The sequence below is a fragment of the Kockovaella imperatae genome, assembly GCF_002102565.1.
Source record: "Kockovaella imperatae strain NRRL Y-17943 chromosome Unknown BD324scaffold_1, whole genome shotgun sequence".
Lineage (NCBI taxonomy): Eukaryota > Fungi > Basidiomycota > Tremellomycetes > Tremellales > Cuniculitremaceae > Kockovaella > Kockovaella imperatae.
In genome coordinates, this window is record NW_019028941.1 from 1418913 (window position 1) to 1442274 (window position 23362).

Sequence of the window (23362 nt, forward strand, 5' to 3'; positions counted from 1 at the left end):
TACTAGAATTGATGCATAATCATAACATCATGTCGATGCGGTCGTGTCATAATGCTTCGTAAGACGATGTTATACACAATTTAGGAAAGAGTCTGACAATGACAAATGTTTCCACAACTAGTCTTCCCGCCGTCGCTTGCCCTTGGGCTCCACACCTGTTGCCTCAACTCCGAGGTTGCCATCCCGTTCGGCGAATGGAAGACGCTTGACCACTTCCTCATCAACAGAGCCCTCGTGATCCGTTTCGGCAGGCTCCTGCTCGTCGCGGACAAACTGAGTACACGAAGTCAACGCATTGAGACCAGTCCGCATTTGCCAATGCTCGTGCTCAGGGCACACTGAGTCATTCGTCAGTGACTATTTCGAGCACATGAGACTCGTACGCACAGGTCTCAGTTGATGATGTACGGCCTTGACCAAAGTGCATCTCGACCAATTTGTTGCCAAAGTAGGCTTTGTCTGTTTGCGCTTGTCAGCTCTTGCTTGCGATCACAGCGTAAGACGCACGTCTTCCGTCGACGAAGCCATGCAGATTGCCGCACTTGCCATCCTGAATGCCTACCGGTTCGAAGTCGTCAAAGTCCTGATCCATATCTTCTCCTTCTTCGGAGAAAAATTCGTGCTGCAGAGCTTCGCTCGCGGAGAATCGGCTGGTGCAATCCAATCTGAGTAGTCCATGCAGCAAGCGCAAGGCGTGGTCAATGAAACGAATATGCTCTTCTGCTTCCCAGCTGGAGGGGCAGGACGACGGCGGTGTATACAGATGTGGATTCAGTCGGAGAACTATTGACTTCAGGGTTCGCTGTGGATCGGCGTCGAGAGTCGGAACATTACATATCAAGGTCCGGTCTGATTAAGGGTAAGTTTACGGCCGCGCGACATACTCACTGTGCAGCATGGCACACCGCTCAAGAGCTGAGCGACCAAAGAGTGCTGCGATCTCCATCATTGCTTCAACGTCATCGGTTGAATTGAAGATTGGAAACTTTTGAGCCAAAATGGAGAGTAGAATGATTCCCGCCGACCAAGTGTCGATGGCTGCGCCAGTAAGCGTTATCAAACTCATGCGGGACCTACCAAAACTTTGATCAGGGCACTTCAACAAGACTTCAGGCGCGCGAAATCCTCTTGTTCCTGCTCGGTTCGTCTTCATGCTTGGCCGAGTGTCATCGCCGAGAAATCCAACTCTGCCGTCACCAAGCTTTGCTCGCTTCCTGGCTTGATAGACTGCTCGCTCCACCGCTGGCGTTTCCGCCGTCCGCACCTTACCACTCGTTGAGCTACGAATGCTTGCCGAACTGTGTTGGCAAGTGGGTCTGCGAGCGGGTTTGTAGCGCTGTGGCGGGTCAGTGAAGCTCCCTAGGCAAAAGTTTCTCGTCATCTTGACGCACCTCTGCGAGACCAAAATCACAGATAGCACCCTGCCCCGTGGCATAGTCGTATAAAAAGTTCGCGGGTTTGATATCACGATGGATGATACCTCTTTGATGAATCTCCTTCAGTCCTCGAAGCAGAGACCTCATGTACGATCGGATGTGCTTGACATCCATGTGCCGATAGAAGTGCTGGTCGCGAGTGAGCTCCAGTGCTCGGCGGAAATGACGACTCACTCGAAAATCATCACAGGGATGATAGGACATGACGATGATGACTTGATCATCTTGTCGGAAAGCAGTGATGAGCTTAGACACGTTCCGAGAGCCCCTCAGACTCTCCAGGATAGACAACTCATTCTCTATACGAACAGGGCTACTGGTGACCAAGATCTTCTTCAGAGCCACCCGAATGGTAGGGTCTTCCCCGAAGTATTCCGTGTACACCTGTTGCGCCTTGTTGCCGGTCCAATACTCATTGTCATACTTTGTGTGAAAGAGATCCCTTGCAAGAAAGACGGAAGAAAAGGTCCCTTAACCATGTATCAGCAGAAGGGAGAGAGATAATATTGAAATCGGACACACCTTCGCCCAACCGATCCACAGCCTTGTACAAAACTGAACCCTCTTCCTCATCCCAATTCGTCCACATCTGCGAGTGCAACCAGTGGCATGCTGCCTTGATAGCCGTCCGCTCCAGCACAGGTCGGTGATCCATCTCGAACTCGGCGGTGTCACCCGAGTGGTAGTCTGTTGGATCTGGTGGAACTACGTCCTCCTCCAAGTAATCATCATCATCTTCTTCTTCTTCGTCTTCTTCTTCGTTGCCGAGAACCGTGTCAACCTCGTTGGATCGCATCGTCGACCTCTCTCCCGCTTCATGAGGTACAGTCTTATTTTGCGAGGAGCGCAAACCAGCTGAGCGATTCTTTGACTCGACGATACGCGTCATGTATCCCTGGGGAGCTCGCGTCGATGGACCCGCCAAGGGCTGATCCTCTTCCTCCTCGAGCCATGTTGGCGTGCCCGCTCTCACTGGCCGCGTGCCCGTTGTGTGAAGTTCAAAATCATTGTCATCCTGTGACTCTTCCAGCATGTCGTCCGCGTTCTCGACTCCCACGTCTTCAGCCTCTACATCGCCATCCAGAGCAGCTCCATCACCTTTGTCGCGCGGTATCGACCTCGAGCCCTTTAAGGCTGTGTCTCGTCCCATCGAATCTTCCCGGAAAGTTCTGGCATCCTCTTCTACCAGCAGATGCTGATCGGAAAACAGGACGCTTTTCCCGCCGTCACCTCCATGGTCGCTCGCGGCAATCACCTCTTCGTTCACGGCAGCGCTGTCACGCGAAGTACTGCTTTCTTCCGCGCCGGTAGTGGTACACACGGCTCCAGAGGCGTTTTGTGTGACATCCAAGAGACCAGTAGAGACATGATAATGGGTGAAGTCGGGGTCGCAAGGTGTAGGCTGGCGAAGATGGCGTGAAGTAGATGGTGCTGAGGAACTGGCTTCGCGTGTGCTTTTCCCGGATCGCGAGCCCGCGGCGAGAACAGTCTCAACCACGATCCCGTCATGCTGTATACTTGGCACAAGTTGCGTCAGTTCGGAAGACAGCCTCGAGCTGGCCGCAGAGGACATGACAAGTCACGTCGAGCTGAGCCATCGATTTGCTTCAAGAGACGATGAATGTGAAAGTCAATGTTGGAATTTAACAGTCGCGAAAACACCAGAGAACGGAAGTAAATATGAAATGGACAACAACGAAAGAAAGGTGGCACTGCCACCTTCAAACGGATACTATTTGGTGGCTCACGCAGCGCTAGAGGCAACGCGGAGCAAAGCGAAGGCTCCAGAGATAGGCTGTCGACGGATATAGAGCTGAGCAAGCTTCCAAGCACAATCGACAGCCCCCGCGTTGAGTCGATGATCAAACAAGGAGTCATCCTAAAGGGAGGGGTTCCAGCGGAGGAGTCGGAGTTGGACATGTAGACTCAGACGCCAAGGGATGTGATAGTCCAGGCCCTTTGACGCTCCCCTGAGCAAGCCATATAAAGCCATCAAGGAAGACTTGAAAGACTTCTCTTGACCACTCTCTACCCTTGACACCCCCCACTTCTCCAGATAGCCCTGTCTCGCATCTTGAAGCGAAGAAAATAATACAATGACGAACTCAACGAACGAAGACACTGGTCTAGCCGGTACGTGTCCTCAGCGCCACGAGTCCTGACCGCCACGTAAGCAGAGGCTGTGAGCCAATACGAAGAAGCAAACTTCAGCCTGGACCTCTTTAGCACTGGCGCAGGTGCCACCTATTTCGAAAACTGTCATGGCAGAACGCCGGGGCAGTGGGCGTCTGAGCGCGGCATCGAATACACTCCTGGTCAGTTTGTGGAGAGCCTGATAGAGCAAGTTATGGCAACCGAAGGGGACGAGAAGACAAGGCTATTAAGAGAGCTACACGAGACATGGATAGACGACCTCAGAGGATCAGTCGACGTGCTACCGGATCATATGTGGCTGTTTGATCGGCTGGACTGGATGACTAATGAAGAGCTGACCAGGTCTAAATCTGACATCGTCGCATCTGTCGCCAACGAGGCCTCCCTTGATAATGCTCCTGAGCATCTGCAAAGAAGTCTCACCGAGGAGCTGTTTGCAGAGGATGCGCCTCCAAGGTGAGTTTGTATGGGGTGACAGATTCGTTGACCGAGGCCGACAGTGTGAAAAGGAAGGTCTGGAGCGACGCTGTGAGACTTTGGATCGACGCGGCCGTCACACAGTCCGAGAATCTTCACGATGACTCGGATGAAGAAGCCTCATCAGTCTCAAGCAAACACAGCCAAAAAAGTGGTGCAGCTCTTCCACCTGACATGGATGGTGTCTCGGACCGTCTCGGAGCTTTGCAAATCTAATTATGCATGGACTAGGCTGTCGAAAGCCAGTTCGTAATATCCGCTCCCTAGTAAGAGGCCATGAGAGGTCCGGAGCGCCTGAGCATAGAATCTTCTGCACGTGATCTGTCAGGCTTTCCGATCTTACGTAATAGACCGGCCGGAACCAACGTCTGTTACGCGCGAGACCATGTTGACGATCTGGAGATCAATTTTCACCTGGTCTGAACAGCTATCTGCATTGTCACATACATCATGAGCGCACAGTCGAGCTCAGCGCAAGGTCTGGGGAATAGCGAGAGGCAGGATGCACCCCAGCATCACTGGCACGGCGTTCTAGATTCAGCTATGGATGCAGTCGGCCATACTCCTTTGATCAGGTTACAGACGATAGCGAGAGAAGAGGGCTTCAAGTGTAACCTCAGTGCGTAGTATCTCCTCCCGTCTTGATGCCAGCTCACTCTATCCAGTGGGAAAATGCGAGTTCTTTTCCGCTGGAGGATCTGTCAAGGATCGTATAGCAAAGGTAGGCGGGAGCAACCCAAAGATGATGCTTTTTGGGCTGACATACCTGTTAGAGGATGGTAGAGCAGGCCGAGAGGGACGGAAAGCTTGTCAAAGGGCAGAGTGTGGTCATTGAACCTACGAGTGAGTGATGAATCTCTGCCGATCTCATGTACTGACGGACTGCAGGCGGAAATACAGGTAAGATTTGCCGCATTAAGTCTTTATGATCCAACCAATTAACACGGACCACGCTCAGGAATTGGGCTCGCTCTCGCTTGTGCCATCAAAGGTTACAAGTAAGTATTCCTATACACGTCAAAATATGCGCTGACATTGTTTCTCAGATGTATTATTACCCTGCCTGCCAAGATGAGTCTCGAGAAGGAGGTCATGCTCCGTGCTCTCGGAGCGGAAATCGTTCGGACACCGTGAGTGCCTCCCGCCAGTACTGGATTGCAGGTCGATGCTAATCTTATTCTTAGGACTGAAGCAGCGCAAGTCTGACCCTTTCCTGCCTTACCTTAAGCTAACATCTTAATCAGTTGGGACAGCCCAGAGAGCCACATCGGTATGCCTATATCTCGTCTCGGTTTGATTGCTATATTTGAAGCTAACCGAGTTCCAGGCGTGGCAAAAAAACTACGAGACTCTATTCCTCATGCCATCATCCTCGACCAATACGCCAACCCTCACAACCCCTTAGCGCACTACTACACGACCTACAAAGAGATCGAGGTGAGTATACTCCGCCTGCGCCGGGAGGACTACTGATCCGTTCTCTTCAGTACGCACTGCAGACATCTAGTCTACCGCGGAAAGACATCTCAGTTCTGGTAGCTGGTGCAGGGACAGGAGGAACCATCACCGGCATTTCCCGAGGAATTAGAGATGCGCAGAAGGAAGGTGATGCACGGACCACAGTGGTCGCCGTAGATCCTGTTGGGTCCATTCTCGGCGGCGGTGAGCCCGGGAACTACCAGGTTGAGGGGATCGGCTACGTGAGTCTGCTCAGACACCCACTACAAACTCTGCTGAAACCACGCCAGGACTTCTTCCCTGAGGTTCTGGACCCAAAGCCACCTACGGTCGACCGCTGGATCAAGACCGAGGACGGCGAGGCTTTTGCAGCCACCAAGCGCTTAATGTGAGCTATCTCCTTCACGCCATATCTGACGCGCCACAGTCGATCGGAAGGTCTGTTCATCGGAGGATCATCCGGATCTGCCCTTTCGGGCGCTATCAGATACCTTCATTCCGCCGACGGTCAGGCTGTCGCCAAGGACCCTGAGGCCAACGTCGTGGTCATCCTGCCAGATGGGGTACGGAATTACATGTCTAAGCCTTGGTTCCTGGATGTGGCGGCCGATGCGTCCATGAAGGAATTGCGGGACCACATCCGCGGGGTCCTCGGACGGGAGTTGAACGCGCCAGACGCGGTGGTTGCCCAAGCCGAGAGTCAAGGAGCGAGCCTTGAAAAGGGTGAAGGTGTGGACCATACATCCTCGCCTGAAGGAACAGAGGCCACGCTCGTGGAACAGACTTCCAACCAGAAGTCAATCGACGATCCTTCGGTGCCCACTCAAGAGGCCCACAGCGTGCAAGCGTAAAACAGAGCAGCGAGTCGATAAGGGACATCTATCCAAACAATTAGTGTCGATCATTGTTGTATCAATAGTCCCAGACAGATTGCATGCAGTCTCCTGCTGTATGAATGCATGTACGAGTGACCTGTGCTTAGAGTATGGGAGGTGAAAGTGCCACGTGGCGCGAGACCTATTTTTTCCGATCAATCGGGTCTCTTGGCTGGACGATAATTTTCAAAACCTCAACTAGCATACATTGGATCGACCGTGTACAGCAAGAAAATGCTAGCGAAATGTATCGCACGACGGGTGATCCGCGTGAGGAGCGAGAGGCTGCTCCATCGAAGCTATTACCAGCGACCGTGAGTCCTAAGATATGCCTCACACGACCAGGCCCAGACTGACTCTCTCGCCACAGGCCATCCTTCGTCCCTGGCTTCGTTCAGGACTTCGAGCAGTCCGGTCTGGCACCACTCTATGAACCACAATTGACAGAAGAACAACAAGATGCTCAGTCTTTGGATCTTAAGAGTCGTCTGTCGGCAGAAGCGGACTACAATGAACCTGAGATGGATGAAGATGGTCTCCTACAATTTTATCGGGAGATGGTTTTCTCAGGTGCCGAGGGATTAATAGAAAGCGAGTCTGAGGTTCTTGGTCCCGCTTGGAGGATAGAATCGGGGAAGAGACGGAAGATCATTGCGTCGATGGCGACTAGGTTGGGCCGCTCGAACGGTTCATTCACGCTGGCCTCACCTGACACTTCATCAATGAGCGACGAGCTCAAAAGAATTGACTCATCTTCGTACGCGGGACAGGACCAGCGCATTGGACATGCCGAGGCGTCTGAAGCAGCGAGAACTGCCTCAGGATATGGGTCCAAGCGATTGGGTCAACATGTCCTCGATACCTTGTCTCGCATACCTGTGCCCAAAGGATTCGACATGACGGAGACCAGTCTCAAGGGGAAAGAAAAGCAAACGGATGGCCCAATAATCCCGCTGGGCCTCGTGACAGTCAAGGAATGGCAAGCTCTTTTCGAAGAGTTTGTGAGTGGGCCGGGATCTCCTGTCGATCAACTTTGACTCCTGCCGTAGATTGCGGCTCGTGATTACAGCTCTGCCGAGAAGACTCTGCTTATGATGACGGTGAGTGACTGAAAACACGTCTACAAGATTGGCTCATGTCACGTTTTTAGCAACACGGATTTTCCCCAGTTAAGGCATGGATGGACCGCCTCGTCCTCGCTTATGCCAGGACCGGTCAAACTGCCGAGGTCGACAGGTTGAATGCTCAGCTGCCTAGGGGTGCGTTATCTCGTAGATGATAATCAAATCAAAGCTGACCCGACTGTAGTGTTCTCGGATGTGGAGGAGAATCAAGCCAACGCTCTCAACGCAATTCTTCATCGATCTGGGCATCACAAGGCCATTGCTGTGCTCCAGGAGCATGAACAAGCTGGTCGACCGCTATCTCAGAAAGCATACCAGGTTGTTCTCCAACGACTGAGCATTCCCTCCCGTGTCTATCGACCGGACTCCCACACCAGAGCACTGGCCAGAGACCTCTTTGCCCATATGCGACTCGTTGCGCATCCCTATCCGGATCGAACACTTTACCAAACAATGATTCTTGCCTGTGCTTCGCCACTGGATCCTCAGCCCGAACGAGCGCGAGACTTGTGGATCGAAATGACCACCGATGGTGATTTTCCAGCAGTTCAACCGGACAAGGATGATTACAACGCTATCATCCGGGCATTATGTACCTCCAAAAACGATTACCTTGAAGGCTTTGACATCTTCCGACAAATGTTGGGCAAGCATCAAGACGCCGTCCGGATCCCCTTTGACGATACACCTCGCGCAGTGAAGAGCAAATACATCCCAACTTTGCGGACATTTTCGGCCCTGTTTCAAGGCACAAAGCGCGCGGGCGACCTTGAGCGTACCAGATGGCTGCTGGTGGAGATGATCAAGCTTGTCCAGGCTTCCTGCCTCCAGCAAGATGTCAACGTCACCGGTCCAGACGCTGGGATCGTTGCAGACGTCTTTCACACGTACGCGACTTGGATGCCTCCGCCTCCTAAACGAGCTCAGCTGGCTCGGGTGCGTGACTCGCCGCCCGACAACGCCGTGGGACATTCCGCGGGAAAGCCGGGGGAGATGCCTGAATATTACGACCAAGTTGATATGGCGTCGTTACAGGCTTCCAAGCAGGAAGATGTGCAATCACAAGCTTTAGAGGACCACCCGGGTCCATCAGAACCTTCACCTTTTCCCCAGACTCACACTGAGGCCTTGCGAGAAGCTTCAGCAATTTGGGAACGAGTGCTATTCGATGTCAATGCGGCTCGCTCAGGCCAAGCAAGCCTGCTGGAATTTCCATTTTCCCAGGTACGAATCGATCAGAGGGTAATCGTGGGATATCTATCCGTCATCTTTCAGCATGTTTGGGATGTCAACGAGGCAAAAGCCTTGTGGACCGACGTCTTTGAGAAAGCGTCTCAAGCTGTGAGAGTACCTAAGCCCCACACGGCTTCCTCATCGACCTCCACCGAATTGGCGAAGAGTCTCTCGGAGGAGACTTCCAAAGGTCTCGGTCCTAATGGCTGGAGCTACCTCAAAGCGCTCGAGTACTGTGCGCATCCACCCAGGATGCATTCTCAAGCGTCGGAGAGGAAACAAGCTGGCAAGTGGGATAGACGAGTAGCCTTGGCATGGGCAAAGCAATTGTGGAAGGAATACGCCGCCCTTTGCGATCAAATCCAACCGTTGCGGAGGTGGGCCATTCAGCCAACGGATGGGTCCAAATCCGACGGCACCTCGCCGATGCTTTCTACTGCCGAAGCTCGCGCGAGAGTGTACTCGTTCGGTTTTGGAGAGCGTGAGATTGAGCAAGCTTGGAAGGCTGTCATCCGTGTCCATGCCTTGGCCGGCGAGCCCCTGACAGCTCTGGATATCTATCACGACTTTTGCGCCCGATTCCCGCCTTCTGACATTCTCGACCTCTTCCGGCCCATCTCCTCCAATGGACTCGCCATCCGCGTTGAAGATCCTACGGCTGTGGCCGAGCCCAATGTACCCCCCAATATGACATTCGAGGACGTTTCCGACTTGCACCACGAACTCGTCAAGGCAATGCGTGCTACAGACCAACCCGACGAGGTGGAAAAATACAGCAAGGCCATAGCGAGCATAAAATGGACCAGTCTACAGTACATCAAAGCTCTGTTCAAGCGTCGAGATCTGAGAATGAGCGAGATTGCTGGGCCTCAGAATCTCGAACATCCGCTGGATGCTGTCCCTCGCCTTGGTGCCTCGCCAAAGGAGAGAGCGCTTCGTCGACGAGACGCATCGATAGGTGTCATTGATCACCTCCAACGACCTCGATTGATGCCTGCTCGTCTTCCTCCGCAAGCATCTCGAAAGGAGACGATGCCTGCTCTTGGTACATCAGGGACGGCTGCCATCACAAAGCAGGAGAACGAAGAGTTTCTCAGGATGGTTTCTCAGCGTACCCCGCAAGCCATTGGAAAACTGGGCACGGCCAAAGCAAGAGGTGCGAGAACTGCAAGGGGTAATTTCTTCAAGGAGCGATCAAAGCAGTTCTCTCCGGCGACAGCGAGAATGCGTCGCAACGCGAGGCAATGATTGTATCCAGCCAGATCGACCACTCTTATGCTTATTGTATGCTTTTGCACAGCATTACGCCAGATTCATCATTTATCGATTCGTAAACAGATATATACAATCATCATACTGGATTCCGATCATTGGGCTGCGTTCTTCGCCGCCAACTTGAGATCCCAGTGCCAGTCTCAATCTACAATCTAGTCTCTATCACTGCCGTAGCCTCGTTCGAACGCTTCCGCCATCTCCTGATCGACCTCTTCGCTGGATGAACCCTCACTGTCAGAAGCCGGATCTGTCTTGACAGATGTATCCCAGGTCTTCGGGCTTATCTTTTCACCTGACTCGAGTCGCTTGGCTCGACACCACATGCCGATAGAGGGATCCGTGATGAATTTCCAAGTGACGTATGGCCAGGATTTGTGACATGGTAAAGGCTCGTAAAAGTCTTTGGCGAGACGACGCAGAGCGGGCAGACGTGTCCACGGGATGGAGGGGAAGTCGTGGTGCTCGTTGTGGTATCCGACCTGTAACAGGGCCGTGAGCATATGATTTCGAGACTGTGAGGAGTATCACTCACATTGTAGCAGAGCCAGTTCAGTGGACCGTAGTAGCTCGTTGTCTCTTGTCCGAGACCGATGATATCATCTTCACCCTCGATACCGACAGGACCACTCATCAGGTAGTGTTCGGCAATGAAGTGCGCAGCGCATGGGTGCAGACTGCCAGCAAAGAAGGAAGAGATCAGGAGGTAGAACAAAGAGTACCATCCCCAGGTCTTGACGATCAGGGTATCGAAGCTGAGCACGACGGCGAGATTGACTGCATGCCATTTGGTGAATTTTTGCGTCCGAATGAATCCTGGTCGAAGGGCATAGAAGAGGAGTTGAAAAGTGCTAAGGGGGCCAATCAGTCGCAGTTCACGCTCCATCGGATTCTCCTCCACTCACGCGAAGAACGTCTTCCCGGCTACATTGTTCAACAGGACGGCCTCCAGTCGCGTAGGCAAGTCTGTATCGATGCCATCCTCTCCCAAAAACCTATGATGCTCGATATGGTACCCTTTGAAGGCCATAGCATAGGGAACACCGATTGTGAGATTTGCAAAGATCGCCAAGCATTTGTTGGCTTTGATGCCTTTGAAAGCGAGATTATGGGTGATTTCATGAATGGCGAGAAAGATATTCTGGTTACAGGTCCCTCCGATTGCGTACGCAGCGAGAAGGAACAGAGGGCTCAGAGGATAAGTGTTGCGGGAGGTGTAGGCGAGGGAAAGCTGAATGGCGAGGACAAAAGCGACGAGTGGGGGAGTGTACAATGTCGGTCCCATCAGTTTCCGGACCTGATCGGAACGAGTGAGTACGATTGTCATATGAGGATAGCCGGTATTTCGAGGCAACACTCACCTCAGGATGCGCCTTAAGGATGGCCATCCGTCTCGACCTGTGCGGCTCCTCCGTAGTCATCCACAAAAAGTCTGGCCCCATCTCCATTTCTTTCGAAGAAATCTCCCCATCATCCGAAGCGTCAGACGCACCTGAAGGTGCTGACGAGATGAGAGAATAGAGTGATTCAGACGATATGAGAGGTGGACGACGAGGCGTTTCCGTGTCCTTAGTGCTACGAGACCGAATTGTGGAAGAAATGCTACTGCTTCTGCTGCGCAACGCAGAGAAGAAGCTCGACGAGGATGACATGGTGGAATGAGAGAGGGAAAGAGAGGCTAGACACGGAGAACCAGAGGGGAATCAGTCCTTTTGCTGCCTCTTCATGTGCTCGTCTTGTCCAAAGCTCGACGTGAAAAGCTGCTCGAATGGTTGGGAGTGGAATGATTGGAGCGAGTTTGAACGCGAAAGAAACCTTTCCTTCTTCCTCCCCCAAATTCCCCCGAAAAATTCGAAACGTGGCCTAATTAACGGCGATCGCCGCCATGTGTGGGATGATCTTGCAGTCTCCGTCTTGGCGGGGCCAAGGGTGTGCGAACTAGATCTTCTTGTTGCTGGGAGCGATGCGATTGACAAGGCGAGCAATAGCTGGGACAGTGTCGGACTAGGCTACAATATCGATTCTCTGACCCCATACACCATGGCCAGATTTGATCCATCGATGCTGAAGGTCGAAGACTGTCAAGATGCCGATACCCTGAATGCGCTCTTATCTCTCCTGCTCGAGCCCACACCGGAACTACGATCCCATCTGGTCCCTTCTGTCCTTCTCCGCTTGACTGCGCGGGAGAATCCTCCTTCGACATTTGGAGAGATCGTAAGCTTGTGTCAAGAAGTAGTGAGCGAGTGGGAATGGAAAGATAAAGGGGCATTCATCAATGGTCATCCGATGATTGGAGAGGTCAAAGGGGGTTTGAGTGGGCAAGAGCAGGGCGGAGGACCAGCAACGAGGCCGGTGGTGTTGAAAAGGTGTGTGAATCCTTGAATCGGATATCATTTGTTGCCCTCACTCAACCAACTTATCAGACTAGCTCACCTCAATGAGCTCTATTGCACCCTTTACCCGGGCTTACGGTACATAACTTTTGTCAATGGGCGTCCAAGAACAGCCATCGTCCCCGAGATGGAGGAGAACATGGGTCTCACAGTCTCTCCAGAGCCATTACCGGACGATTCAGCTGTAGATCGACCAGCGGTCGATTCTCCCGAAATCCAAGAAAGGGTACGAGATCCCGATAGCCCGGAATGGAGAAATGAGTGTTCTAGAGCCATGACAGATGTGTTCTTGATAGCTAGGGCTAGGTTGAAGAGTTTGAATCTGGAATGATATAGCTCAAGATCGTCGCCACCGTTCTCATTCACCCCAGACCAAAGTTTAGACACACGTAGCCTCGACAGAGTTAGTCTAATAATCCTAAGCCTCTAGGCTGCAATCCCCGGCTGAATGGCCGCACCAATTTGCCGGGAGCCCAGGACAATTTCAACTATAATAATCTCTGTCCTTGCCGTTCTGTCATTCTCCGTCAAGGTTGTTACCGCTGCTTCACCAAGGCATCGCTTACTCATAATCATCGTGACATCCCTCTCTCTGCTCGTGTCCACTTCAATGAGTGCCGGGATCCAGGATCCATACGCTGTCAAGGTCACACACGGAGTTCTTGTGACATGGTGCGTCATCGTCTAGAATCCAAGGGACAGCGAAGTCATCGTCTAGACCCCGCCTTGATCATGATCATAACATTATCAGATCGCTGATAATCTCATCCTCTTGACAGTGACTCGGCAGCCAAACAAATTCTTCTGCATCTCGATGAGCAACGGGATGGACCCTCAAAATTCATCCTACATGACGGCGAGTTTCGACAACCTTTCTCTCATGACCCCGCTGAACTCGAAACAGTCAAAGACTCTTCACATCTGCTCGTGAGGAGCCAGTACTTGGAGGAGGTCAAGGATCTGCTTCAAGAGGAAGTGAGCATATGATTCGGGACATCCTCGAGGATGCCCAAACTGACCTTTCGGTTCAGCTTGAGAAGAATACATATGTCCAGGCCCCGAATGCCTAGAATCACCATCACTGGCATGATGTCCCCCTCTGCACACAGTCCAGCGGTCGCAACGGCTCGTGAGAAAAGCTCACGTGGCCTTAGCATAAGAAGACGCTTCGCCGCTCCTCACTTGCCAACCTTGGTGTTAAGATCGAAATGCTCCTCTATCACACCTAGTCAGGTCGGCTCTCTAATGTCAGTCAATTCGAGGCCCCGAGTTTGGACCTTCGCCCGCATTGAATACTGCACTATGCATTTCGCTCATGTCCTTACTTTATTGTGCAAATTTCCCCGGCATGGCAGGCCCACCACTACTTGCATTTGACCCCAGGCTCTCAGCCCTGAAAGACTCGAGTGACGGTTGAGTGGTAGAGCTCTTACCGCTTTGTTGATCCGTCATTGACGATGCGCTCGATGCTCCTGCAGAAGTCTCTCTGTATGCTTGTTGATCATCCACATCCATTCTGTCTCCGAAGCTCTCAGACCGTAATGGCGGATACATGGGAATGTAGCGTCGAGGGTCATTTGGCGGAATCGTCGTCAGGGGAAGCGATAGGTCTGAGCGTCCGGCTGAAGAAGCAGCTTGATCGGCCCGAGGAGGATTGGGAGGCTGAGGAGTGGTGCCCTGCGCTGTCTGTGCAGCTGAACTGACTGGCGACGGCGTCCGAGTCAATCGGAGCATGATTTTATGTGGACCATTGGGACTTGGGGATCGGTGCGTAGGGTACTGCCTATCACTCGCTGCCGACAAGAGGTTCGAGACTGACATGGCTGATTGAGACGGAACAAAGGCTGACACTTGACCGACTTTCAGAGGTGACGGTTGATGCGGAATGATTTTAGGCAAAACCCTATTAGCCGCTGGGGATTCGGGAAGTGGGACTCGAGACGGATCGACGGTATGCTTTGCAGATTGTTTTGGCAGACTAGAAGCTTCCAGTTTCGCCGTCAAAGATGTCGGCAACGGTGGCGCTGTATCCCTCGGCTCTCTCTTGATTTCTGGCATCGGATCGTGGTTGACGGGAATGGACGATCTAGCGGGTGTAACCGCTCGACTCTTCCTCCCGCTCGGTGTCGTGGCAGTTTCCGAGGCCTTGGCACGAGGTGCACCGGCTGGAGTGGACACACCTCGACCTCGCGCTCTCCTAGCCGGTGCAGGCGGTGTGGTTTCTTGTATTTCTCCGTAGGCTGCTTTCCTCTCTCTTAGAGCCATACGAGACTGCTGAGGCGTACTGGTCGCGGACAGATTCTCTGCTGATGTGCCTTCGAAATGACCAAGGAGCGCATGCGTTCGGTGGAGATATGGAATATGGGAGACTTCTTTGGGGAACGGGGCGAGGGGTCCTGTGCGTTTCTTCTTGGTGGCTCTTTCGATCTGGCGGAAGGATTGAGCAAGGCTCGGGTGAATGGGGCACGACTCACATTGACCAATTCCGTTTCACTCCACCAGGATGCCTCGCCTGACCTGTCCAACATCCCTATGATGTGTCCCATAGCTGCGCTAGTCAAAGCTCGATCACTGTATCCGCCTTCGAGCACAGACACAATCTTGCCTTGAGTGTATTGGTTGGCAAACTTGACAATGTCTCTTGTATAGCGGGAGAAGAAGGAAGTTGGAACTCGACGGTCGTGTCGCTGCATCAGCTGATGCTCGTGTTCACAAGCATCAAATCCCGCACTGGTAAATGTCAATCCCTGAAGTCACCAGAACCTCTCTTCTTACCTAATCAGGATCAGAGTCCTCTCCGAGTCTGCGCCGGTCTCCTGCATGAACGTTTTGGCCTTGTCCAGCAGCGCCAGATACTTTGGATAGATCCTCTCGTAAAAGTCTGCCTCGGTCGTATAAGGTTGGAGATGGATGTTCTCGATATATTGCCCGTGAGCGGCGAGACTCAGGCTAGCGTCCTTGATGAGGTCGAGATCCCCATCCTCACAAGGATAAGAGTAGATATCATGGACAGATCCATAGAACCCTTTCCAGCCTCTCCGTGGTTTGGCCCTGCGTCCAAGAACAGTCGGGTTCGGTTTCCCGCCTTTGATAGCTATGTCCTCGGCGTGAGATGCTGCATTCAAAGGCATGACGAGAGCTTGCGTGCCGTTTCCATGATGGAGATCAAAGTCGATAATGATCGCTCGATCGATATCATGCTCGAGGTATGCGTGCAGAGCGCCTACGACGACATTGTTGACATAGCAGAAACCTGAAGGGGAATCTTCGCCACAGTGATGTCCTGGCGGCCGGATTGCGCAGAATGCTTTTGTGAAGGAGGATGTGGGGGGAGGAAGAGGAGGAGTTGATGGCGGTTTTGATGGCGGTGTTGAAGGTGCTTTGATCGGAGGCTCAGTGATCGCTTCGAGAATGGCGCAGATCTTGTCGACAGCCTGACAGACGGTCTGGACCTGAAACAAGGTCAGCAACCCCTCTACAGAGCCACACGCCAGATGCGCTCACCGCTCCTTCGATGGCCAGTATACTCCCAGGACCCAGGTATAAATCCCCTTGATTCAATCCCAATCCTGAGGGAATCTCACAACCAGTTTCTTTTATGGTATTGACGGCTTCTGATGCCCACTTGTAAAGGTTCTTCAAGTATGGCGAAGACGCGGTAAGGGCTGCCCTATACATCGATTCAGATGGCGGTGTTGAATGTGCGAGTTGTAGAGCAGGGTGATGTAGGAGAATTTGTCCAGGTGATGAAGGAGCAGGAGCGGCAGGGACGATGTCAAGATGTGCGGAGGGCAAGATGAAGTCTCTCGATATGCTCAGCCCAGACAGTAGCCCAGAGAGATCATCAGATGTAGACGTCGAAGGAGGAATGGGGGCGTTTGCCTGAGAGCCAGCTTGCAAGTTCCCCTTTGTTTCGTTTGAGGCGGTTTGAGTTTGAGTAATCGTCAATAGTGACTCGGCTTCTTCCAGTCTCGCAACTGCCGCTGCTACGCCAAGAAGCACAGCTCTCAGCCTTTCGGGCCGTTCAAAAATGTGCGAGGAGTTGGCATGACGGATATAGCGATGCTGGAGACATGCAGGCTGGATGAATAATCCAAGAGGCGGAATGTCGGAGGATGATGGTGTCATTGTTGATGATGGATAAGAGTGGCCAAACCTCAAGAAGCGAGCGGGTGCAAGTTAGTTGGAGAGCGAAGAAGTGATGGTTGATTACAGCTGCACTTCCTCCCTACCTTGCCACATGAGCCCATTCGAGCTTTTGTGTCTCGGGCGTGGCTGCCATGCTTCCAGGATGGTGAACATGAGCCCACTTGACTTCGAATGGTGCTTTCATTTTGGTTGAGCCGTCCCGAAACTCCCGCGGTTTCAGAAATTGGCAAGTCGCGTCCAGAGGTGGTCAAAATCATGACGTGTGGAGGTCTTTCTAATCGATCATTAGGATTTCTGGTTACTAATGGCAATTGAGCGATCCTAATGAAGATGGAGCTTGCCGCCCGATCGACTCAAAAAGTTGGTGGTCTCTCTTCAGTGGAGGAGCATCGACGACTCGCATCGCTTGACATTAAGACGTATAAGCTGATCATCATGGCAGAAGCTATCAAGAAAGTCTTTGCGGACAAGAAGGAGCAGGTGAGTGGAATGTCAGCCGCTCAAATTGTCTCTCACATGCTCATGTATTGTATTCACAGGATGAAGCGTGAGTTGGAGCCACTTCATCCAATGTTCAGAACACCTTGGCATTTGCACGCAGTACTGACACTGGTTGTCCACCAAGCGTCTTTGTGGGCTTCATGACTGCGGGATTCCCCAAGAAAGAGTCTACTGTCGATCTCATGCTGGCACTGGAAGCCGGTGGTACAGATATCATCGAGCTAGGAGTTCCTTTTAGTGATCCAATTGGAGATGGACCTGCAATTCAAGCCGCCAACACGGTGAGGATGGTCAGGATACGTCGATCTGAGACCTTGCTGAATGGACCCCTTGACTCAGGTCGCCGTGGAAAATGGCGTCAACTATGCTGAATGCTTGGAATACGTGAAAGAAGCGAGGTCAAAAGGCCTAAAGGCTCCCGTCCTGTTCATGGGTGAGTGGCCTTTCTTTGAGTAGACCTGGGAACTCATCCTGTTGTCAGGCTACTATAATCCCTTGATCGCTTATGGAGAAGAAAAGGCTGCCTCCGACGCCGCTGCGGCCGGGGCGAATGGCTTCATCATTGTCGATCTGCCTCCTGAGGACGCAGCGAAATTTAGAGAAATTTGCACATCATCAGGGTGAATGAAGAGGCTCGGACGCTCTGCTTCTATTGCTAATTTGAGCTCAGCGTCTCGTACGTTCCCCTGATCACACCCTCCACGAGTGTCGAGCGAGTCAAGTACCTGTCCTCCATCGCCGACTCGTTCATTTACGTCGTATCAAAGGTGAGTTCGCGTTATTCCACATGGCTGACTCGTCTAGATGGGAGTGACTGGATCCGATGCGGGCAAATCCATGTCTGCATCCCTCCCTGAGCTCATCAAGAAGATTCAAGCCTTCACCCCAGTCCCTCTGGCCGTCGGATTTGGAGTCGACAACCGAACACACTTTGATTTCGTCACTTCCGCCGGGGCAGACGGCGTGGTCATTGGCTCAAGAATCATCAAGGTCATCCAGCAGGGTGCCTCAGAAGGCGATGCTCCCAAGGCAGTCGAGGCGTACGCCAGGGAGATTTCCCTCAAGGGTCAAGACAAGCGACCTCTCGGACGTCTGAAGCAGAATCACAACGGTGACGCTGAGGGACATCCGTCTCCTCCCCTTCCGATCCCAGCCGATGAGCCGGTCGGCGGTTCCACCTTCAAGGTGAACTCTGCTGGCAAGCTACCTTCTCGATTCGGAATTTTTGGTGGTGCCTATATCCCGGAGGCGTTCGTCGATTGCCTCAACGAGCTCGAAGATGAGTTTGTCAAGGCTCGAAATGACCCGGAGTTCTGGAAGGAGTTTGAGAGCATGTACGGCTATATTGGAAGACCCAGCGAGCTGTATCTAGCCGAGAGATTGACAGAACACGCGGGAGGTGCAAAAATTTGGCTCAAGTGAGTTAAAGCTTCGTTCCATCGATGCATGACTCACCGAATTTAGGCGAGAGGATCTGAACCATACCGGATCTCACAAGATCAACAACGCCGTGGGACAGGTGAGCTTCATCCTCTCTCGAAATCAGCTGACACCATCCAGATCCTCCTCGCGAAGCGTTTGGGCAAATCTCGTATCATTGCCGAGACCGGTGCAGGACAACACGGAGTGGCAACCGCCACTGTCTGTGCTCGATTTGGAATGGAGTGTACCATCTTCATGGGGGCCGAAGACGTCCGGAGACAGGAGCTCAACGTGTTCAGAATCAAAATGCTGGGTGGAAGGGTGAGTCAGCCCCCAATTTTCCGTCTCCTGTGGGCTGACCACGTCAGGTCGTGCCCGTGACATCCGGTACAGCGACGCTCAAAGATGCCGTCAACGAGGCCATGCGCGAATGGGTCACTTGCCTCGACACCACACACTACCTCATCGGTTCTGCTATTGGCCCGCATCCTTTCCCTACCATCGTCAGAGACTTCCAACGCATCATTGGACGAGAGATCAAATCTCAAATGGCGGAGAAGTGTGGCAAGCTGCCTGATGCTGTGGTAGCCTGTGTTGGCGGTGGAAGTAACGCAATCGGCACATTTTACGACTTTATCGAGGATGAGAGTGTGAGGTTGGTCGGAGTCGAAGCTGGTGGAAATGGCGAGTCGTTCTATCATCCTGGCGAGCTGTGGCTGACGAACGCTCCTCCACAGGTATCGACACTCCTTTACATTCAGGTGAGCCTGCTTGCGGCTGATCACATCGAAGCTGACCCGATTTTTCAGCTACTTTGGCCAAGGGTGTCATCGGAGTTGTACACGGTGCGAGCTCGTACATTATCCAGGATGCCATGGGTCAATTGATACCGACACACTCTATCAGTGCTGGTGAGCCAAAGTTGGCTATCGGGATTGTACACATGCTTAAGCGACTTCTCAGGTCTCGATTACAATTCCGTCGGACCTGAGCACGCACACTTAAAATACAGCGGGCGAGCCGAATACCTTGTTGCGGATGATTTCGAATGCTTGCAAGCTTTCAAATTGTGCACAGAACTGGAGGGCATTATCCCCGCTCTCGAGTCCTCACACGGTCTCTGGGGAGGTATGCAGTTGGCAAAGACATTGCCAAAGGATAAGGATGTGGTCATGTAAGTCTTAGCTCTTGATGGGATCTCTGCTGGGGCATGGTGGCTGATAGAGAGCATTTAGTTGTCTGAGTGGAAATGGAGCCAAGGATGTCGCTGAAGTTCTACTGACCCTGAAGAAGAAGGAGTGGGCTGAGAGATTGAACTGGCACGTAGCTCAATGAGCTGCGCAGGCCAGCGTTGTTATGCACGACATAGACCTTTTGAAGGTCAGACTCCATTCTCGAAAACACATCCATTTCAGCTGGGACTATATGACATGATGGGACCCAGGCAAGCATCAAGCGGGGGGTATCAAACTTCAGACTTGGCAACATATACAGACATGATCTTTTCCTCCGTTTCATCTCCCACTGTGCCGAGGCGCATTCCTGTTGATCCACCGAGGTTCAAAGGTGGCAATTGCGGAGTGACGGCGCTCCTCTTCAGTCGGTTGGGTCCCGAGCTGTCAGAAGCTTCTTTTGAAGATGTGATTGAGGCACCGCTGGTCTCCGTGGCGGTCGTCGTCTGAGAACGGTAGGAAGACGCTATTGATCTTGGCGATGTTGAATCGTGTCTGTGCTCAGAGGACGAGGACGAAGACTGAGAGATATGACCAAAAGTCTCTTTGGACGTCCTGAATCTCACTTGGCGAGTTTCACCACGGTCATCCGACCCATGATCACGATCATGATCATGACCACGATCTATCGCCGGATCGATCGATAAAGAATCATCAGATAGGTGAAGACTTGTAATGTCTCTACCTTGGCATTCTCTGAACCTATCATAGGCATCTTCGTCGACCCATAGACTGGGAGTGATGGCCTCTCGGCTGAATTGAAGTGGCGGAGGCGGAGGCGGAGGCGGCCGACGGATGACGGAGGAGGACACGACGTGATCAGATTGACTATCGTCGACCGCGGTATCACGAGACGGATTGAAAGAGATCGAGGGATCGCGATGGGCAGTCGGAATGCCGACGTACTCTCGCGTGACTGGTCTCGAGGCAGAAATGGAAACTTCAGAACCAGTATTGTAAGATGACCGACAGGTACTTGGTGACTTCCACTTTGAGGCGGATTGCTGGGCCCCCCAAGTATAAGCAGAAGGAGGTGGAGCAGGAGCAGGAGGAGGAGTTTGGCATCCTGAGATTGGAACGAGACCAGTACTCATCGTATCGACCGTACTGCGTTGAGGTATACTCATCATGGGTAAGGAGAACGATTCACTCGTCATGGTCGAACGAGACATGTCAGAGGTAGTGTATTTGGATGAAAGGGATGGTGCGGCACCAGGGGTCAAGCGACGCCAGTTGATACCTATCCCTGGGTGGATATGGAAGTCCGAAGCATCGTTTGTCCCATCGTTCGGCTGCAGAGGGTAAACTGGTTCCTCGTCGGTGGTCATTCGGGGAGGCGCATACTGCCGCTCATTGAATGGGTTACGAGCGGATGTCGGGTCATTCGGATCGTACGATCGATCAAGGTACTCAGGATCCTCTTCTGATCGTTGAGACGTCGAGCCTTCCACAAGATCTCTCGAGCCAACAAGTTCTTGATGCACTCGCGGTGGAGACGACAGCGATGACGACGATGATGGGATTCTGCTCGCGAATGGGAACCCACTTGAATTACCAAGCCAACGACTGAGAGACTTGACACTCTCTTGAGTTCTATGTGACGATCTGCTCCGGCTGGTAGATGACGATAAGGGGCGAGGAGTAGACGAGGAACAACCACGTTTTTGACCAAATCGAGGTCGTGAAAAGTTTAACGGGCGAGCGTTGGTGTCGGTTGGAGAGGCCCGAGATGGGAGTGCAGTGCCTTTGTGGGATCTGAAGAAACTGGAAATGGCTGAAAGGGTCGATACAGGTCTACTCGGTAGATCCTTTGAACCGAGGTCCAACGTCAACTGAAGGCAGGTCAGATCAGCTCTTTCTGTCTCCGTATCAAAGGTTTGAATACGATGTATTCCCTCGCTTATCACTCACTCGGATCTTCTTACTTCCTACTCGTTCGACTCCACCACCTTCCGCCACGACCTTTTCATCCATTCCTGCGCCGTGCTGAACATCCTCACCATCACCCTCTGCTTCGATCTGTCTGAATCTTCTCTCCCAGAAATCAGTCGAGATGCTAGAGGCGTCTCGTTCGCTGTCTCTCGATACCGGGAGTCTCGTTCGTCGACGACACCAGAGGCAGAAACTGATCAGTAGGACGAGAACACCTATTCCTCCAACGATGCCCGCGATGATCGGTACGTTTGCGCCAGAGCTTCCGCTCGTGTCCTGGTTGTTCTGCACTGCTGTGCCTCCAGAAGGGAATGAGGAGGTGATGCTTGAAAACAGGTTGGACCTTGTGGCGGATGCGACGATCAACGATTCAGAGGTAGGATTGGCAAGGATTGTGGATGAAGCTGAAGGGCTGACGATCTTCTGACTGGAAGAATGACCGACCGCAGGCTTGGTCGAGACACTCTGTAGGGAGTCAATGACGGAGGCTGTCACATCGTTCGTGGTTGTGGGAACGGCCGATGATGCCGGTGTGGCGAACGATGAGACTGCTTCTGAAAAGGTCTGTGGCGGATGATCATCCGCTGACGTCTCTACTTGAGCGGCATTTTCACCTCCATCGCCGGCTCCAGTGCTTGAACAAGGGTAGTAGAGCGTTTTCTGCGGTATCACCTGAGTGATCAAGCTGGTCGAAGATGTGGTAATGACTTTAGTCGTTTGATAGACCGGCGTGTCCGTGACGAGAGCCGTCTGACTAAATTGACAGTCTTGTTGACCGGGCGGACAGGGAACCCCATTCAAATTCGTGGTCAGGTGTACTTGAGGTTCCATCGTCACGTCGAATGTCGAGGTCGAGGTGAGTGAGACCACCGTTTGGATCTGGGTCGTCCCGTACAACGTGACGGAAGGGACGAGTTCACACATTGTGATCAAAGTATTGAGCGGCAAGGCGGAGCTGATTTCCAGGGAGAGGTTCCCAAGTGAAGATTCTGGCCGATTCAATGCGATTCGCCAGCTAGATGAGGTCGATTCATGACGATTAAAATGAGCTCATCAAGAGCTTGTCGAGCGCGTTGACCGTCCAAACGATCGCACGGTCAGTCTTTTCGCATCTGGACCTCGAAAATCCATAAAGCGACTGGCCGCAACGTCCCTTCGAGTAGTTCGTGGGAATCAAAGCCGAGTACGACCTTGTACCCTTTCAACAGTTCCGACATCGTCCCGATCTCCCTTTCAGGTGACGTGAAGCTTCCAAAGACATGCCTTCTGAGGGTTCTCCCTTTGACACCGTGGCGATTTCGAATTCCTTTCGATAGGTCTACCCCTCGAATGGATCAGCAAGGATCTGTCAAAGGAAAAGGTGCTAGTCTAGAGCGAAAGCGCGAGTTAGAGTAGTAAGTACTACAGGCGTTCGAATACTGATCATTGGTCATAGGTCAGAGGTCGGGCATCGAGTCTGCAAAGGCACACGAGATCCAATGAAACGTTCCGAGATGGAAGCATCAACCACAGCATGAGGACGAGGGCCGTTGATGTGACGAGAGCGACAGTCGCCTGGAGCGCACGCCGACATGATATGGCACGTTTGCATGTATTCGATCTGGAGCATATGTCTTGAGTAATATAGCAAGGGGTGTGCGTACGAGAGAGGCAGAAAACATGTTTGCTAGAGCTACAGCTATCTTGAGAGAGGGAGTGTGT

General features: G+C 52.5%; 10 protein-coding genes across 10 annotated transcripts; 6 read left to right on the top strand and 4 right to left on the bottom strand.

Annotated features, from left to right (window-relative positions):
* Positions 1-27: 27 nt before the first annotated feature.
* On the bottom strand, positions 28-2194 carry BD324DRAFT_613039 (kinase-like domain-containing protein). The gene is made up of 6 exons (XM_022014464.1): positions 1959-2194; positions 1611-1906; positions 1392-1565; positions 1078-1336; positions 889-1038; positions 28-849 (listed from the first exon to the last, which is right to left on the bottom strand). The coding sequence occupies exons 1-6, from the start codon at positions 2089-2091 to the stop codon at positions 473-475; spliced, it is 1389 nt and encodes a 462-aa protein (XP_021874732.1). The 5' UTR covers positions 2092-2194; the 3' UTR covers positions 28-472.
* Positions 2195-3284: 1090 nt separating this feature from the next.
* BD324DRAFT_613043 (hypothetical protein) lies at positions 3285-4328 on the top strand. The gene is made up of 3 exons (XM_022014465.1): positions 3285-3569; positions 3611-4046; positions 4091-4328. The coding sequence occupies exons 1-3, from the start codon at positions 3533-3535 to the stop codon at positions 4281-4283; spliced, it is 666 nt and encodes a 221-aa protein (XP_021874733.1). The 5' UTR covers positions 3285-3532; the 3' UTR covers positions 4284-4328.
* A 145-nt stretch (positions 4329-4473) lies between these two features.
* BD324DRAFT_613046 (tryptophan synthase beta subunit-like PLP-dependent enzyme) lies at positions 4474-6502 on the top strand. The gene is made up of 12 exons (XM_022014466.1): positions 4474-4686; positions 4733-4788; positions 4841-4910; positions 4956-4967; positions 5026-5065; positions 5114-5197; positions 5252-5263; positions 5312-5337; positions 5395-5504; positions 5555-5767; positions 5816-5913; positions 5953-6502. Exons 1-12 carry the CDS (start codon positions 4518-4520, stop codon positions 6374-6376), a joined length of 1314 nt encoding a protein of 437 aa, XP_021874734.1. The 5' UTR covers positions 4474-4517; the 3' UTR covers positions 6377-6502.
* An 87-nt stretch (positions 6503-6589) lies between these two features.
* Positions 6590-10062, top strand: BD324DRAFT_613050 (hypothetical protein). The gene is made up of 5 exons (XM_022014467.1): positions 6590-6714; positions 6771-7401; positions 7450-7500; positions 7551-7659; positions 7709-10062. Exons 1-5 carry the CDS (start codon positions 6635-6637, stop codon positions 10003-10005), a joined length of 3168 nt encoding a protein of 1055 aa, XP_021874735.1. The 5' UTR covers positions 6590-6634; the 3' UTR covers positions 10006-10062.
* Positions 10063-10184: 122 nt separating this feature from the next.
* Positions 10185-11471, bottom strand: BD324DRAFT_575224 (fatty acid desaturase-domain-containing protein; the record flags this gene model as incomplete). The annotated part of the gene is made up of 4 exons (XM_022013113.1): positions 10185-10511; positions 10565-10880; positions 10935-11326; positions 11391-11471. The coding sequence occupies 4 exons, from the start codon at positions 11469-11471 to the stop codon at positions 10185-10187; spliced, it is 1116 nt and encodes a 371-aa protein (XP_021874736.1).
* Positions 11472-12069: 598 nt separating this feature from the next.
* BD324DRAFT_647955 (Oxo-4-hydroxy-4-carboxy-5-ureidoimidazoline decarboxylase) lies at positions 12070-12756 on the top strand (the record flags this gene model as incomplete). Its single annotated transcript, XM_022017749.1, has 2 exons — positions 12070-12398; positions 12456-12756. The coding sequence occupies 2 exons, from the start codon at positions 12070-12072 to the stop codon at positions 12754-12756; spliced, it is 630 nt and encodes a 209-aa protein (XP_021874737.1).
* Positions 12757-12936: 180 nt separating this feature from the next.
* Positions 12937-13744, top strand: BD324DRAFT_678454 (hypothetical protein; the record flags this gene model as incomplete). Its single annotated transcript, XM_022018992.1, has 3 exons — positions 12937-13097; positions 13205-13281; positions 13330-13744. A coding segment is annotated over exon 3 (312 nt), but the record flags the coding sequence as incomplete, so codon positions are not given.
* Positions 13745-14287: 543 nt separating this feature from the next.
* Positions 14288-16890, bottom strand: BD324DRAFT_644235 (histone deacetylase domain-domain-containing protein; the record flags this gene model as incomplete). The annotated part of the gene is made up of 6 exons (XM_022017587.1): positions 16864-16890; positions 15930-16800; positions 15201-15877; positions 14900-15155; positions 14376-14852; positions 14288-14338 (listed from the first exon to the last, which is right to left on the bottom strand). Exons 2-6 carry the CDS (start codon positions 16551-16553, stop codon positions 14288-14290), a joined length of 2085 nt encoding a protein of 694 aa, XP_021874739.1. The 5' UTR covers positions 16554-16800; positions 16864-16890.
* Positions 16891-17009: 119 nt separating this feature from the next.
* On the top strand, positions 17010-19832 carry BD324DRAFT_647958 (tryptophan synthase beta subunit-like PLP-dependent enzyme; the record flags this gene model as incomplete). The annotated part of the gene is made up of 14 exons (XM_022017750.1): positions 17010-17054; positions 17114-17121; positions 17200-17356; positions 17415-17508; positions 17557-17695; positions 17746-17842; positions 17880-18493; positions 18540-18594; positions 18636-18818; positions 18866-19172; positions 19235-19258; positions 19307-19408; positions 19461-19671; positions 19733-19832. 14 exons carry the CDS (start codon positions 17010-17012, stop codon positions 19830-19832), a joined length of 2136 nt encoding a protein of 711 aa, XP_021874740.1.
* Positions 19833-19845: 13 nt separating this feature from the next.
* Positions 19846-22984, bottom strand: BD324DRAFT_36158 (hypothetical protein). The gene is made up of 2 exons (XM_022012582.1): positions 21641-22984; positions 19846-21561 (listed from the first exon to the last, which is right to left on the bottom strand). Exons 1-2 carry the CDS (start codon positions 22583-22585, stop codon positions 19963-19965), a joined length of 2544 nt encoding a protein of 847 aa, XP_021874741.1. The 5' UTR covers positions 22586-22984; the 3' UTR covers positions 19846-19962.
* Between the last annotated feature and the right edge of the window lie 378 nt (positions 22985-23362).